The 14,510-nt window shown below is 42.8% G+C and overlaps 1 protein-coding gene across 1 annotated transcript in view; it reads right to left on the bottom strand.

Moving 5' to 3' along the window:
• Positions 1–14,510, bottom strand: part of BCR (BCR activator of RhoGEF and GTPase) — a 100,821-nt gene that overhangs the window by 41,191 nt on the left and 45,120 nt on the right. The window contains exon 3 of the mRNA XM_075516110.1: positions 9,635–9,819. Within this exon, the coding sequence (XP_075372225.1) occupies positions 9,635–9,819 (185 nt within the window). The remainder of the gene's footprint in view (positions 1–9,634; positions 9,820–14,510) is intronic.

Here is a 14,510-nt window from a genome sequence, read left to right as displayed (position 1 = left end):
TACAGCAGTTACAGCCTGACATTGCTGTTAAGATGGCTGTTCTTTCTCCCACTCTCAACTATTCACTAAATTATTTTTCAGTGCCGGCTTGTACAAAGTCTATTTTTAGTTAGAGGATGGTATAATCAGCACTGCTTGGAACGCACATGCTGGTTTTCTTATTGGGATTCCATGAAGGAGTTCTTAAGCAAAGCAACTGAAGAAAGAGAGGGGAAAAAAAAAAAAGACATTCGTGGACAAATGTACACATCAAGGGAAGACTAACATCAAGTGTTAAGAGAAGCAGTAGTCCCCTGTGTTGAATTTCAATTATCCTTCCTCTCAAAGCTGTTACCTGAAAAACATTTAACCTGATAAAGTGAAATTGAGTATTTCCATAAACTCTGAAAAAAATGTGGCCAAACAATGAAGGTTATAAATAATGAGAAACACCCCCCTTATACAGAATCTTATTTCCAGTTCCTTTTATTTCTGTCATTCACAGAAATGGCTTTTTACAATTCTTGCAACCTTTTTATGTTGTTAAATGTCTATAAGAATAGAATCGGTAGTTGGATCTGAAAGGGTAGATACTTTTCAAGGGCTTTGTGTAGGCTGTTTGGGGCTCCATCCTACTCCTCTTAATATCCAGAGGAACCTTCAGCTATTGATTTCAGCAGCAGAAGGATTAGGAAACACAGCAGTATGCTCCACTCTATTGACTGAACATAAAGCCCTATAACTGACAAAAAAGCTCCAGTTAGTTTAGGGTCCTGTGTGTTGAACCCTGCAGATGTATATATGAGGTTCATTATGGAGAGAAGGTATCTTGGCTACAGGTGAGCTTACAGTAACTATCACATTCTGAGTGTGACTTCGAGCCTACGCACCGCACGAAGAAAGAAACGGATCCTCACGCTCCCAGATATTTCTGGATTCAGTCTCATCAATAACCATCCTGATTTTTGAAGGCTTTCATTAAATTTCACAAGCTATTTTCTAGGCTAAAAGACCTTGCAGCAACTACTTTATAAAAATTTTGTGAGGTGCCAAATACCACCATCACCTCTTAAATAAAAGTGGCAGACAGAAGCTGTTCTAAGGAAATGAGTAAAATTTACACGCACATCAGGTACTACATGGAAAGAAGAACTTGTCTTTGCATCCCACCCTTCAGTGAGGTTCAGTAAGAACCACAGTGCCTTTTAAAATCTTGAAAGGGCATCTCAAAGAAGCTAGGAATTTGTAATTCAGCAGTCATGTTCAGAAGATTTCAGAAAAACACCAGCGACAAACTACATGGTAAAATGAATGCTGCAACAGATTCTGTGCATCTACAGAGCACCTGTGTGACTGCCTGTTACAGCTCAAGCAGAAACGTGTAACAACATTATGACTGTTCCTTATGACCTCTGTACCCGTAGTGCCTGGATGTCCACCTCATGGACCATTTTGTAAGGCATGGTACATACACGTAATCAAGACAGATGGCCCCGAGATGTTTAACAAAGATTGCCTTCATCCAAAGATGCAGGGATGTAGCAGCCCTGGTGCAAGAAAAACACAATACCTCTTGGTTCCCAAAGATTTCTTACAACACTTACAAAAGAAAAATGCAGCTTCACAAAGAAGCATTGAGAAAAACTAACAGTGCTCCAAAGTCCCCACTGCTGAGGATGAGGTAACTGGTCAATATTGACACAGCACTATAATTATCTTTAGCAGGTTCTCTTGGAGGAGGTGAGGATTTAAAAACCAGCTGGGTATGTTTGTAACCTCTGTAAAGAGCAGCACACAATGACAAGTTATTTAAATGATTCAAACTTCCCCATCACGACACTGGCACAACAGTTTTCCTTACAGCGCTGAGAACAGTTTTCCTCTTCACAAATAAAAGCTTTAATTTACAAGCCAGTTCTTGCCGGGCACCGTCAGCTGACAGAGACAGCATTTTCTGCCTGAATGTTAATTTCCTTTCTTTAAGAGAGATGTGCTTTCAGAGAGACAGACATCTCCCAGGACACACTAGAGGCCTTCCTTCCTGGCCATTACCACAAGGTCACTTTGCAAAGTCCATGGCATTGTCCTAATCCTTTCCAATAGGAGCATTTTCCAAGCACGATGCTTGCAAAACTCTAGCCTCAGATGCAGCCAGACAGGGCAAGGCCTGGCTGCTTTAAGCTACAGTACAGCAGTTGCTGAAGAAACCCTCAGGGGAGTTTATCCAACAATCACCTAGCACATTGCAAGGTTTCCAATGCAGCACCTCACATTTACATACAGATTCCTCATATGTGAAAAGATGATCTCCTGCTGTTCCTGCTGCGTCAGGGATCAATGCGACACCAAGGCGCTGCCGTCTGCATTGTGCTGCTGCTCTGTACGTCCTCCCGAGAGCCGGTGCCCTGACACGAGTTTCCTGCTGAGGGAGGCCTTTTCTGACAATGCCATCTGGGGCTGCGCTCAGCAGCAGCTCTTGCTGCTAGACGAACATCTGGAAAACAGCCCCTGTGCTCCTTCAGCCCCAGGGTGCTTTGTAAGTCACACTTGTTATGAAACTTACTCCAAGACAGAAATTCACTGGGAGCTGGTGCCAACATCAGGAAGAAAAGGAGCAAGTTTATTATTTGGTATTACAACATTCCTCACTTACAGAATTGGGAGCAGGCTCACCTGCTCACTCAAAACAAGACAGAGCAATTAGCAGGCAGAGATACTGCAAGACTGTCCTTCCACTCTCCCCTTGCAGCACGCCAAGATGTGACGCACCCAGTGCCAAGGGCATTTTCTGCTTTGCCCATATCTGACAAAAAAGGGAAACAAAGAGCAACGCTGTGACCACAGCAGCCTCACTGACTGCTCTGTGTCCGCACTCCAGGCAGAAGGGCAGTTAAGAGAAGGAACAACCTGGGCGTAGGTACCAAGCTCCCCACCGGTTCAGGGAGACCTGCCAAGGCTGAGGACTCCTTTCCCCTACCCTGGCAAGAAGGAAGCAGTCAGAAATCTTTGAGGTGCTTGTGGCAACAGGAGGAGCTGGTACCACATCTACCAGACCACATTAGCTAGGGGAATATACACCTATTAACCGAAGTGCAGATGGGATGTTCTCAGCAGGATGTGGGAGCAGCCTGTATCGGCAAACTCTAACCACTCAGCAGGGAGTGCCAGGTGGTCAGCAGTCCATCCCATGCTTCCTACCCGGCTTGGTTAGCCCGTTTTTTACTTGCACAAGTCTGGCTAGTATTTCATGTTCTGACTCTGACCCTACGTCTCTGATGCCAGCATCCATTTCTAACCCTTCTCCATTGCCCTTCCATCTTTTGGCTACCTCTCTACCCACGCATTTCAGAATAAATCTATCTTACAAGACTATCACAGGGCAACAGCCAGCGCATTCCTGTCCGTTTGCCATGGGAGCTGTGAGGACCCAATACCCAGCCAGTTCTGAACAAGCAAGCAAGAAATCAATGCTCTGCTCCCACTCCTGATGAACTACATTTAAAAAAAAAAAAAAAGAAAACAAAAAGGAAGGCGGAAAGCAGTATAAAGGAAGTTTCACAGGTCTCTCATGTCTATAAGGTTCTGGTGTTTTCCTCTCAACTGGGTGGTGCTTCTTGCTATTCCAAAGACTTAAAAACCAAAAGATTGAGTCACAGTCATAAGTGCAATCTTGCGACCTGAACCAAGGCCAGTCAGAGTGGTTAGAAGCACTGAAGATATCAGAGAGCGTGCATACACTGGCCTCGAGCCATGGCTGTTTTGAATGTGTTTACAGCTTGTCACCCGAAGTACTTCAGTTTACTAACCAGGTTGGCATTGCATGTTGTATTCAATTACTGCAAGCCTGAGATTCACCAGCTCCAAGGATTAGACAGATCTTCCTGACTCTGTTTAAAGAGCTTAGGGCTTTCTGGTGGTTGTTTAAATTAACAGCAATAATTGTTTTCTTGCAAATGTCAGAAGAACACAGATTAAGAATCTAGAAACCACAACATGTAAAATTTTGCAAAGTGGTTGCTGCCGGCACAGCTCTGTAAAGAGAATCAGTGATTCGAAGTGGGCGTATAAAAGGCACTTTAGCTCTCAGACCTTCCTTTGGTACAGTGCGTTCATATGCTGCGCAATGAATGCGTTCAAAGGAGAGGTTTCCCATAAAGACAGCTCAGAATCTCATAGAGAAGCTGACAGCCTATGAAAGAGAAAACTATTCATTTCGATTTTTAAAGTGTAAATATCTTTGAAAGGTTCTGCTAAACAGGCTGGAGGTGTCTCATTGTCTTGGGCAAATTCTGTAATCAAGCCAATCATGCTCCATGCAGGGAGGGGAAGGCGCAGGGAGAGGAGCCAGCGTTATAAATAACGTCAGCACTGGTGTGCCAGCTCTCCTCAGGAAGGGCTGTACATCCAGGCAGAGCCCTTAAGGAGCAAAGAGCTGGAAAGTAAAAAGGAAAAGTTGCATCTGTTGGGGGTGGTGAGGGGAAAGTGACAGTAAAACAAAACAAACAAACAAAACCAAACGCTGAGAGGAAGAAAGGAGAAGGATTTGGAAATGCTGGAGAGGGAAGGACAAGCTAGCAACACTAGTACCAAGCAGAGCAATAATCCCATTTATTGATGTAGCTTCAGAGGTCAGCTTTTCTGGACCCCCTTGGGACTAAGCTAGGAGAAAATTCCACAACCTGCTATGCCACAGCCCTGCTTTCTGCATAGCTGGCAGATAGTGAGAACGAAAGACACTGGTCTGAGGACCGGCAATGGCTGCCAATGTTGCGCCAACCATGGACTGCACAGCAGAAAAGGGAAGAGAAATTCTACCTGGAAATCTCTAAGTACCAGCCAATTTCCCCTCCGAACAGAACAGAAAGTAGGAGTTAGTCACTCAGCTTTAGCACTCCTGCCTCCCTGGGCGTGATATAGACTAGAATTGGAGAGATCTATTTTGCCAAAAAACTCATCTTCCAAACTCTAGAGCAGTGACTTCCCTCATTTCCTGGGGGGTGGAACCAGCTTTGCCTTTCCACCAGCTGCCCTGCGCCCACCTCCACAGAGCCCCACACCCTCGGCTCCACACACATCCTTGAGCCTGGCTTTGTCGGCAAGGTCGAGCAGACCTTGAAAGGCCTTTCTTATTTTTACTCTTCCCATCACTGTAATCTCTCCCCACGTGAGTAGCAGCGATAGGATCATGATGACTGAAGTTTCCCATCCTCCTTAGCCTCCAAGCTGCAAGCTACCCACTCCAAAACTCTTGGCAATAACTCTTCTCTAGTGAAGGGCATCAGTCACTAACTTTCCAGCTGTCCCACCACTTTCCTGTGCCCCAGGAACACTGTAGCAAGCTCTCCCTCTGTCCTCCTCTAACTCTATTGAGGCATCTTCTCCACTTTTCACCCTAGTTGTATGGGGAAGACAGACACATTCTCTCTCTTTCTGGCAGTGAATTATCACTACCTATTACAAACACTGTCCGACACCTCCTGAAGCTACCAGCACTGTCTTATTTGGCAAACAGCTGGGCTGTCATTTTCACAGCCAGGTTTCCAGAATTTTTGGGAAGTTCAATCACAACAGTTCAACTGTTACAGAAAGCAACGTTCAGGAAAATTAAGTCACTTCTCAAGATAAATAAACAAACAACTTAGCATTAGTGGAACCTATTTCTCCTTTTTCTTCTTCCCCTGTAGGCTTGCTTCAGAGCAAAGTTTGGCAAAAGCATTGGCTTTATGCCAGGACATGCGTCAGCAGCTCAGCACAAGATTCTGGAAGAGCCGGAAGAGGGGGTACGACGTACCTTGCTCAATGCAAACATTTGTTAAGGCCTCCTTACCACAAAAATGATGAGTCAGAGGATGCAGAGATCCACACTACAAACGCCCGTGTTGATTATGTCCTCTCTGGGTCACAGACAAAACGAATGCTGGTGCACCTCTTGTCACCCTCCTTGGACAGTAACAGGTGTTTGTGCAATGGACACATAGCAGGTGGAATACGAATACGTAAGAGGTGGCTGAAGTGGTACTGTTTGGAGGCAGGCCAGCCAGCATCTTTTAGTCTGCTTATATGATGCAGGTGGTAGGGGGGGACTGGAAAACAGATCCCACATGACAAGGTGTAGAACACCACAAACCTTCTGAAGTCAATTGCGGCCCTCGCTTCCTGGAACACAGAACATGAGGTGCTGGGAGTTGGTCACCATACACACTGAGGGAACAACATGAAGCCCTTCCACAAGTAGCCCAGGAGGTACCCCTTCATTCTCTTTTAGAAAGAGACACTGCTTTTGCCAGTCTGCACTTTCTCTATAGTGGCTGGGTAGACCAGGTGGAACCCTGATGCACTATCCAATCAAAGGCTATAGCTGCTATAAGGAGATGGAAGGACTTAGTCAAACACTTGGCAGAAAAATACAAAGCCCAGAGCAAGCCCACAAAATAAGTCAAGACAAAATGCCCTCAATATGCAGATAGCAACAACCCAGTCTCCAGCAGGAAGGCTGGTCTCATGGATGAGGCAGAGGAACATCACACCAGAATGCTGCTATGTCTGTGCGATGCTAAGCGAATTACTTAGAATTACGTTTAAAAAAAAAAATTGTTTGCAATGTTTTCCATTTTCTGCGCGCCTGACTGGAGTGTTGTTAACTCTTGGTTGCAAGTGAAATTAAAGGGATTTTACTTTAAATGTGAAGAAAACTGCATTAAAAGTCAGAACCTGGTTTTGCAGAACATTATGCATCTCACATTAAGCACTCAAAATTAGCAGCGGCTTTTCCTATAATCTGTCTGCCTTGATTACCTGTGGTTAGTGAACATACCATCCTCTTATCTCACAGGAACATTGCAAGGATAATTAAGACCTGTGTAGCATTCCAACTGTATTTGGAGTTAATGGTCATGCCAAAAGGAAATGAGTACTTCTGTACTCAGAGCAGAGTTTGCACAGTGCCCTGTAAATAAGGTGTACACATAGCTCTAGACGTAAAATATTGAATCCAGTGAGTATCATTCACTATATACACTGGTCAATGCAGGAGCCCCATAGAAAAAATAGGACATGATTGTGTAATTCAAAGTTATCATAAAGATTCAAGACAAGGCTACAGGCACCAGGCAAGGCTGGGTAACCATAGTAATTTCTTAACTTCTGAATGACTTCACAATCTCAATATTTTGTCAAAGTACTGTATATAGTGCATGTGTTGTGTTGTTACATACAGTTAACTGCTGATTTCTAGACTCAGGTCACAAGGATAATCTAAAATTTTCAGAAGTAACTGCAGGCACATAAGAAAGAAGTAAAAGGGCAAGGAGACAACTATAAAAGCAAACACGTGTAAACAAAAAAATGTTTTCTGCTAATCAAGTGTAGTGAAAAAGAAAATAGAAAAGAGACATACGTCCTGGTATTTCTGGTCCAACACATTTTATGTGCTTGGCTCAGCACAATGTGTTTGACACTTAATTTTGTTACTGATGTCTTTTCCACTACAGCTGAAAACATGAGTACAGTAAGAGCCATCTAACAACTCCGATGACAGAAAGTTTAACTTGTTTGGGAAATACTGCAACCAGATGTAAATTAGTGTCTTCCTCCTTGTCGCGGACCATCCTTCATGAGTGGCATTATCATTTGTGGACTAATTACAGACGGGATCAACTGAAGCGGTTGAGGTTCACGAATAAAAGTCTAATCTGTATCAGGACACCTCTTTCTTTTGGAAGTCATAAAACATCTTTTTATAGTCAGAGAGAAGAAAGCAGCCATTTATGTTAATTATTTTTAAAAAGGCAGCCTTCTAGCATTATTAAGGTAACTTTGAAATTAACTACTGTTAAATGCTTATGAGGCAATATTCAAACAGATAAAGAACAAGAGTAAATATTAGGCAGTGTCTCTTCCAGGCCTGCAGTCACAGGCACTATGACAACTGGTTCTTTGAAGATAACGCTCAGCCATATGTAGTCACATATAGCATTTTTCCTTCACTCTGAGAAACATAACCTGGAAATCTCAAGCCAATACTATAAAACGTTCTTGGAGCTTTTGAATTTACTAATGATCATTTCTTCATTCAAAAGCCTCCTACATGTCACAAGAATTCTCATCTTGAGAGATAAAAAAGCATCTCAGAATTAACAGACTAAAGCATAAGCAGCTAACTAGATTCCATACTTTACAGTAAAATAAATTTAAGCAAACATCAACAATATATGTACTTGATAATGCTTTAAGAGATCTTGACAATGCATTTTTATAAATGAGAAAGAAGAACAAGAACACTGTCTCAAGTAGGCTTTTTGTAATCTAACTTATTCTAGAAAAAGGAAGCATACGATATGGCACTAACCAATAAAGAATAATAGAAGGATGTATATAATGAATGCTAAGTAGCAATGGTTTGTGGAACTTTTCAAACTCTTGAAATCATGCTGATGCTAGATAAATAAAACTACCTGATAAAGGTGATGGTGTTGATTTACATGTACACTGATATCTGTAAAATACCCCCCTTCTCCCTTAATTAATAGGACAGAACAATATAAATCCAACACATAAGTTAAACCACTTAAATGACAGATTTCAAAGTGTCATTTACAATGTGGGAATTCAAGGTTGTTTGGCTACACTTTCTTAGAAATACAGTAGGAAGGAAGTGACAGTTGTCTTTGTGCTATTAAGCATTTTTATGAATGACTTGGGGAAACCAAAAGTTTGCAGATGACAAAGATATTTAGCGAAACAGCGACTTGGGATTGAAGCGCTCTACAATCTAGGAAGCAAAAGGATAAAGAGAAACAAAGGTTGACGGTCAAAGAGATTAATTCAAGCTGAAACGAGGACATTTTTGACTGTGAAGACAGCAGAGTCAATAGTTATTTACCAAGGCAAGCAGCAGACTCTCTACCAAGACTATTGTAAAAACAAAAATAGACATTTTCCTTAAGTTCCAAGATATAGCCATGCTACTGAACCTGAAGCATCAATAAAGCAAGATAGCCTGAAGGTCTACATCAAACTACAGGTCAGGCTAGGTGGTCCCTTCTGAACTTTTTATCTACCGTAACTGATTATATAGATAGCTATTTAGAGAATAGTCAAATTCATTATAAGAAGTGGCCATCTGCCACCCAAAGTCACCATACTTCAGAGCTGGCAGTTTTAATTCCTCTTATTCCATTTTCACAGGGTGAAGGAAACAGATCTTATATTCTAGATGCTTTATCAAAGCCTTTAACCTACCTGAAAAGAACTCTTATTTTCCTTGTGAAAGGGAATGACACCCCACATGCACAGATGTATAAACATCATAATGTCAGATGTTTTGTTCCACAGTCTCCTTTCCAAAATATCTGGTATTTAGAGACCCTCTCAATAGCAATTAATCACCAATTCTCTCCACTAAAATTCGCAAAGGGTGAAAAACTGAGGTTTAAAAATCATACACACAACACTGATCCCTGAAGTTTAGGCTTAGCATCAGCTAGAAGCCTCAATTTAGCTTTAAATATACAATATCAATCAGGCACTGCTATATTACGTCAGGTAATCTGTCCTACAGTGCTGGTAGTCCCTCTCTTTGCTCCCTGTTAAAGCAGTCTACCCCTTGCAAACCTACAAGGCTTTGCCGACTCCAAAAAGGCAGGAAAGGACTCACTGATTTTGTAGATTCCAGAGACCCTGAAGATAGGGTGTCTCGGCTGCCCCGACTCTTGGAACTGAGATGGGGTGAGGATGATGGTGAGTCATCAATATAGGGCATCATATCATGATGTCGCCTCTGTTCTTCAGCACGGTCTGCATCATACGCATAGCTAGGTGGTGTGCCACTGAATGAAGCATCTGTAAAACACAGGAGAAAAATCTGTCTGGTCAGAGTCAAGCTGGAGAGGAGGCAGGCTGGTCAACCAAGGCACTGCCTGCCCCCCAGCTATTATGATTACTTATCAGTAAACCCAGAGTCAGTGATAGTTAAATATAGATCAAGTGGAGGCGTAAATTTAATTAAACTCATGTTGTCCCCAAACATTCACTTCACTCATTCTAAGTCTTACAAGGTAAACTCCTTTCTAATATCTAACATTGGTGTTCATTTAATTACAGCTCCTTCCCTCAAGTTTTCCTTCAAAAGCATCAGCATCAAAATAAATCCTTTTGCAGGCTCCATAAAAGTTACCCAGTCTGGGTTTAGGAATGTAGTGGGTTAGGGTAACAGACCCTGTTTTTTCTGTAGAGCAAGAACAGATGATGCCCCTGCCAGTTTAGCAATGATAGATAATACATAGCTCAGGGGAGAAACATAACTCTTTCCAAACCTCTCAGGAACAAGAGGACTAGGAAAGAAAGGTCTTACATGTCAAGTGAACCTGGCTACTGCCAAAAATAAAATCCTAAGAGGCCCTCTTCTATTGGCTGCCCCTCCTCCTCAATTTTGAGACTAACTCCTTAAACAAATGATCAAACCACCACCCTGCTCAGTCCTTACACCCCTCCCCCCCAAATCCAACCAAAAAAAACCAAACAAAAAAGGATGGTGGCATGAAGAGTCAAATTAACCATTATTGCATGAGATATCAATGAACTTCTGCAGGAAAGATGAGTAGTAAAATTGGTTCTGGTATCTAGTAGCTGCATACAGAGACTATTTCTGCAAAAATGTATATTAAGGACGCACACTGAACAGCTCCATCTGCCATAGTTTAAAAGGTTTTTTACCTCTCTGTACAAAGAAATATACACAGAGAACCAAAATTTGCTTTCTGCACCGTGGCACCACGTCACATACACCTTGCCCGAGAGAAGCTGGAGACAACCTTGCATACGAGTTACACGGGCCTGCGAAGCACTTTCAGCTGCCAATGCCCAGAAGTGTCCTGTGCGTGACAGGAATAGCCATGCATGGGCCACTGAACACAAAACGGTAGAGTTCCTCCTCCTCTTTCAGTTACAAGTCACAAAATGCCTCTCTTGTCCCGAAACTGAAAAATAACCACAGGGAGATAAGCTAGATCCACTTTTACAGTAGCAGGCGAGCCAAATGGAAGACAAAGCTACAACAAAAAGAATAGCTTTTTTGACTTATAAGTTTAAAATTATGCATTAAATTCACACTTGAACACAAGTAGAACCAATTTTTACTTGTTTTCACAAATATCCAGGTTCTGTGAAAATAATAAGCAGCAGCTGCCAAGCATACTAATAATCCTGTTATACATCACTAAGGCAGGGTGGAGGAGTAACATTTTAAAGCCCACTTTCCTCCCTCACAGTAAACTCAGTTAAAGCATGACTCATTCCAGTAAAGGATGTGAACTTTGTGTGGAACAGAATAAAACTTGATCCATGTGGCTTATTCAGGAGGGAGAGCTGGTCTAGGGAATTTACGCAAACAATATACTGAAAACCCAACAATAAACTCACTGTAGAAGCGAGCCTCTGTCTCGGTTTGTACCAAATACCACCCAGCTAAATAACAGCTGTATACGAGGCCTTTAGGCTGCTGAAGGACCATGGCAATATTATTTTAACAAGCTCAATGAGTTTTATGTCACCCACCCGCTCATGGTATTACCTTGTGCTCAAGCTCTCAGAGTTCCTCAAAAGACTTATTTGATTGTGCAAGACCCGGGGGGGGGGGGGAAGGTGTTACATGTTCCCTGGAAGGGACTTTTGTGTAGACGTTAGAGGTTTCCAGAGCTCCCCAACCCATTTAGAAGACACCCTATTAAGTTGATTTGGTAAACGGTGGCTTGAAAGGGAGTTGCTAAAATAAGGATGCTCCGTCACAAACAAAGGAGATTTTTAGATATCCCAACATTGGATAATGTCTACAACACCTGCAAGCCAAACAAATCTCATGCTGGAATCTTCAAAAGCTCTTTGGCTAAAAGAATGCGGAAAAGACAACAGCATGGCCCCCACCCTGCACTACCCAAACAGGCACTACCCAAACCCAAACACTGAAAAGAAAAAGTAAAAATACCCTCCTCACATACAAGATGGATGGTCTTCTATTTGGCCAGAAGGTTAAGGGACTGTTTTGACTTCAGAAACCAGAATTATAAATAGTAAGGAGGATGGGTGTCTCCTTGCATCTCTGCACTATTTATGCCATACAAAAAAGCCAAACCAAACCAACCAACCAAAAAAACACACAACCAAAAAAACCCCTAACACCATATAACTTCAGTGGAGGAGTGCAGATATCTTTTCCATTCAGCTGTCCCTTGTGCAACTTTCCAACCCAAGAAGCCTGCAAGATATTACTGACAATTTAACACTGGCATTATCCAAGGAGGAACATCAGTACTGGGTACTTATGTAGGCTTTATGCCTCTGATCAAGCAAGAGTTCTTTTTCCTTCAGAAGTTTCTTCAAACTACTCTTATCCAAACCAGTTTCTCCTGCACACATGCAGTAACACCATGTTGCTGTGCAGAAATTAAGGCAGGAATATTTCTTTCACTCCCAGTGCTCACTTTCAAAATTTATAGTTTGCTCCACTTCTGTTTATGGGGGAGTGAATGCAGACTAAAATATATTAGCAGAAAGGCTTGCAGTGAATCACAGTATTTTCACTTTCCTCACTTTCTCCTGCTAAAAAGCAGACTTCACACGTCTACCTTCCATAACATGTTCTGTCTCCTACTGCACTGGGAAACCTTTATCTGAAACTGAAGGAAAGGGCAGGTGGAGGACTTGGGCTCAGAAGAGGAGATTTATTCCTAGCTTTGCAACAAGATTCAGTCTACCTTTGAATCTCTTTGTCTCCCTATCCATAAAAATGAAAATAACACATCTCAACAAGGAATTAATCTATCAGTGTCACAGACTGCCATGAGATCTGTGCATAGAAAGCTCCACACAGAATTTAACTTTATTTCTGTATCCTCCAGGGATCCTTCACACATTAAAAAGCTTAGAAGCAGTTATAATCCCTCTTCTTTCTATTATTGCTGCACACAGCACTGAAATCCACCTATGGAGAGTTTAATTATCTCCAAGGCAGAAGGACCTTCTTGTTTTTATTCTACCATTTTTTCCAACAGAAGCAAAGTATTACTGTAGCCAGATACACTATGCAAGTCTTAACGCTAACAGCAGAGGTAGACTTGTATCTCTGTGATTAAAGAGACCGCTGTTGCTAGGGAAACTAGGTTATTCTGATCTCCTAAACTCAGCACAGTGCTGCACTGGCTGTTCGGGCTCTACCTGGGAGCAAAAAGACTAGAGCAAAGATCTTAGAGCTGGGAGCTCACCCGCTCAATGCTTCCAGCTGCTCTGGGTGCTGCTCTTGTAGATGGCAAGTAGAGACAGCAGCTGGGCCCACGAAAGAGCACTTGGCTTCTCAGCCAGTGTCTCAGGTAGGGTGAGCATTAAGAGGCTTCTTATTCTCCTTTTAGGGCCAGCCAGTAAGTCATCAGGAACCGAGCCATCAAAGCCAGAGAAAGATGAAACAGAGGAACAACAGACAACTGCTGACAAGGGACAACCAAGGAAAAAGGGTAGGCATACAAGGACGATGGGCTCAAACGTTGTATTGAGAGAGCACCAGAGACACACTGAGGACACTCCTCCATGTGTGTCATACTTCTCTCACCTCTCAGCAGGCCCCCTTTCTCCTTCTCTTTGGGTGACCTGTAAGAGATCCCATCCCATAGAGAAGAGCAACAGCTGTGATGTACAGAGAAGCCCTCTCAGCACCTAAGAGTAGCTATTTCTACCACTGGCCCTCTGACATTCTCTTACAGTACCCCTCTCCTGCACCAGCACGACCTTCAGGTGCAATGAACTACCTGGGGCTACAAAGGCTCATCATCAATTCACACATTCTGTTAAAAACCTCAGGCATTTACTTCCACCTTTGGTTCTGACAGCAATGGCCTCCCTGGTCTTGCTTTGCTCCAGCTTTTGAGTCTGTTCCACCATCCCCCTCCTCAGTTACTGCTTCCATCCTCTCATCTCCTTTCTCACCTCTGTCCCCCTTTCATTTTCTTTTGGTATTCTCAAACTTAATATTCCTTTTCTTTATTTTCCTCTTCCTCCCCTCCTTTAAACTGCTCTCCTCCCTCACTGCCTCAAATTTCACCTGGCTGGGGGGTAAGGAAGAATCTAACAAATGTACAGTTAGTCACAAATTCACTGGCACTCAGAGACAGCACAGCAACACTGTTCCCTTGTCCTGTTGCCTACACCCTTCCTGCTGGGTGCCACATTCATTCTTTGGGAATACGAAATCAAGTCATAGATCTAACTTGAAAGCAGGAAGGGAAAAAGAAATTAACTTCTAAGTAAAAAGAAAGATTGGCTGCATCTAATCCAGGGTCACACAATGGTTCCAATGCATGTGTCATACTTTCACAGCATCACAACATCCATAGCTGCTTGAGAGGCTTAACAGCAGCATGCAGAGAAGCTTCCAAGCTAGCTGTGCTCCAGCTAATCCTGCTAAAAGAGCAGTGAACCCACAGCAGCACGGACCTTCCTGCCTAAGTAAATACCTAGAAGCCTGGAGGGGAGTTGCACCTCATGCC

This window comes from Mycteria americana, chromosome 13 (assembly GCF_035582795.1).
Source record: "Mycteria americana isolate JAX WOST 10 ecotype Jacksonville Zoo and Gardens chromosome 13, USCA_MyAme_1.0, whole genome shotgun sequence".
Taxonomy (NCBI): Eukaryota; Metazoa; Chordata; class Aves; order Ciconiiformes; family Ciconiidae; genus Mycteria; species Mycteria americana.
This window is presented reverse-complemented; position numbering and strand designations above follow the sequence as displayed.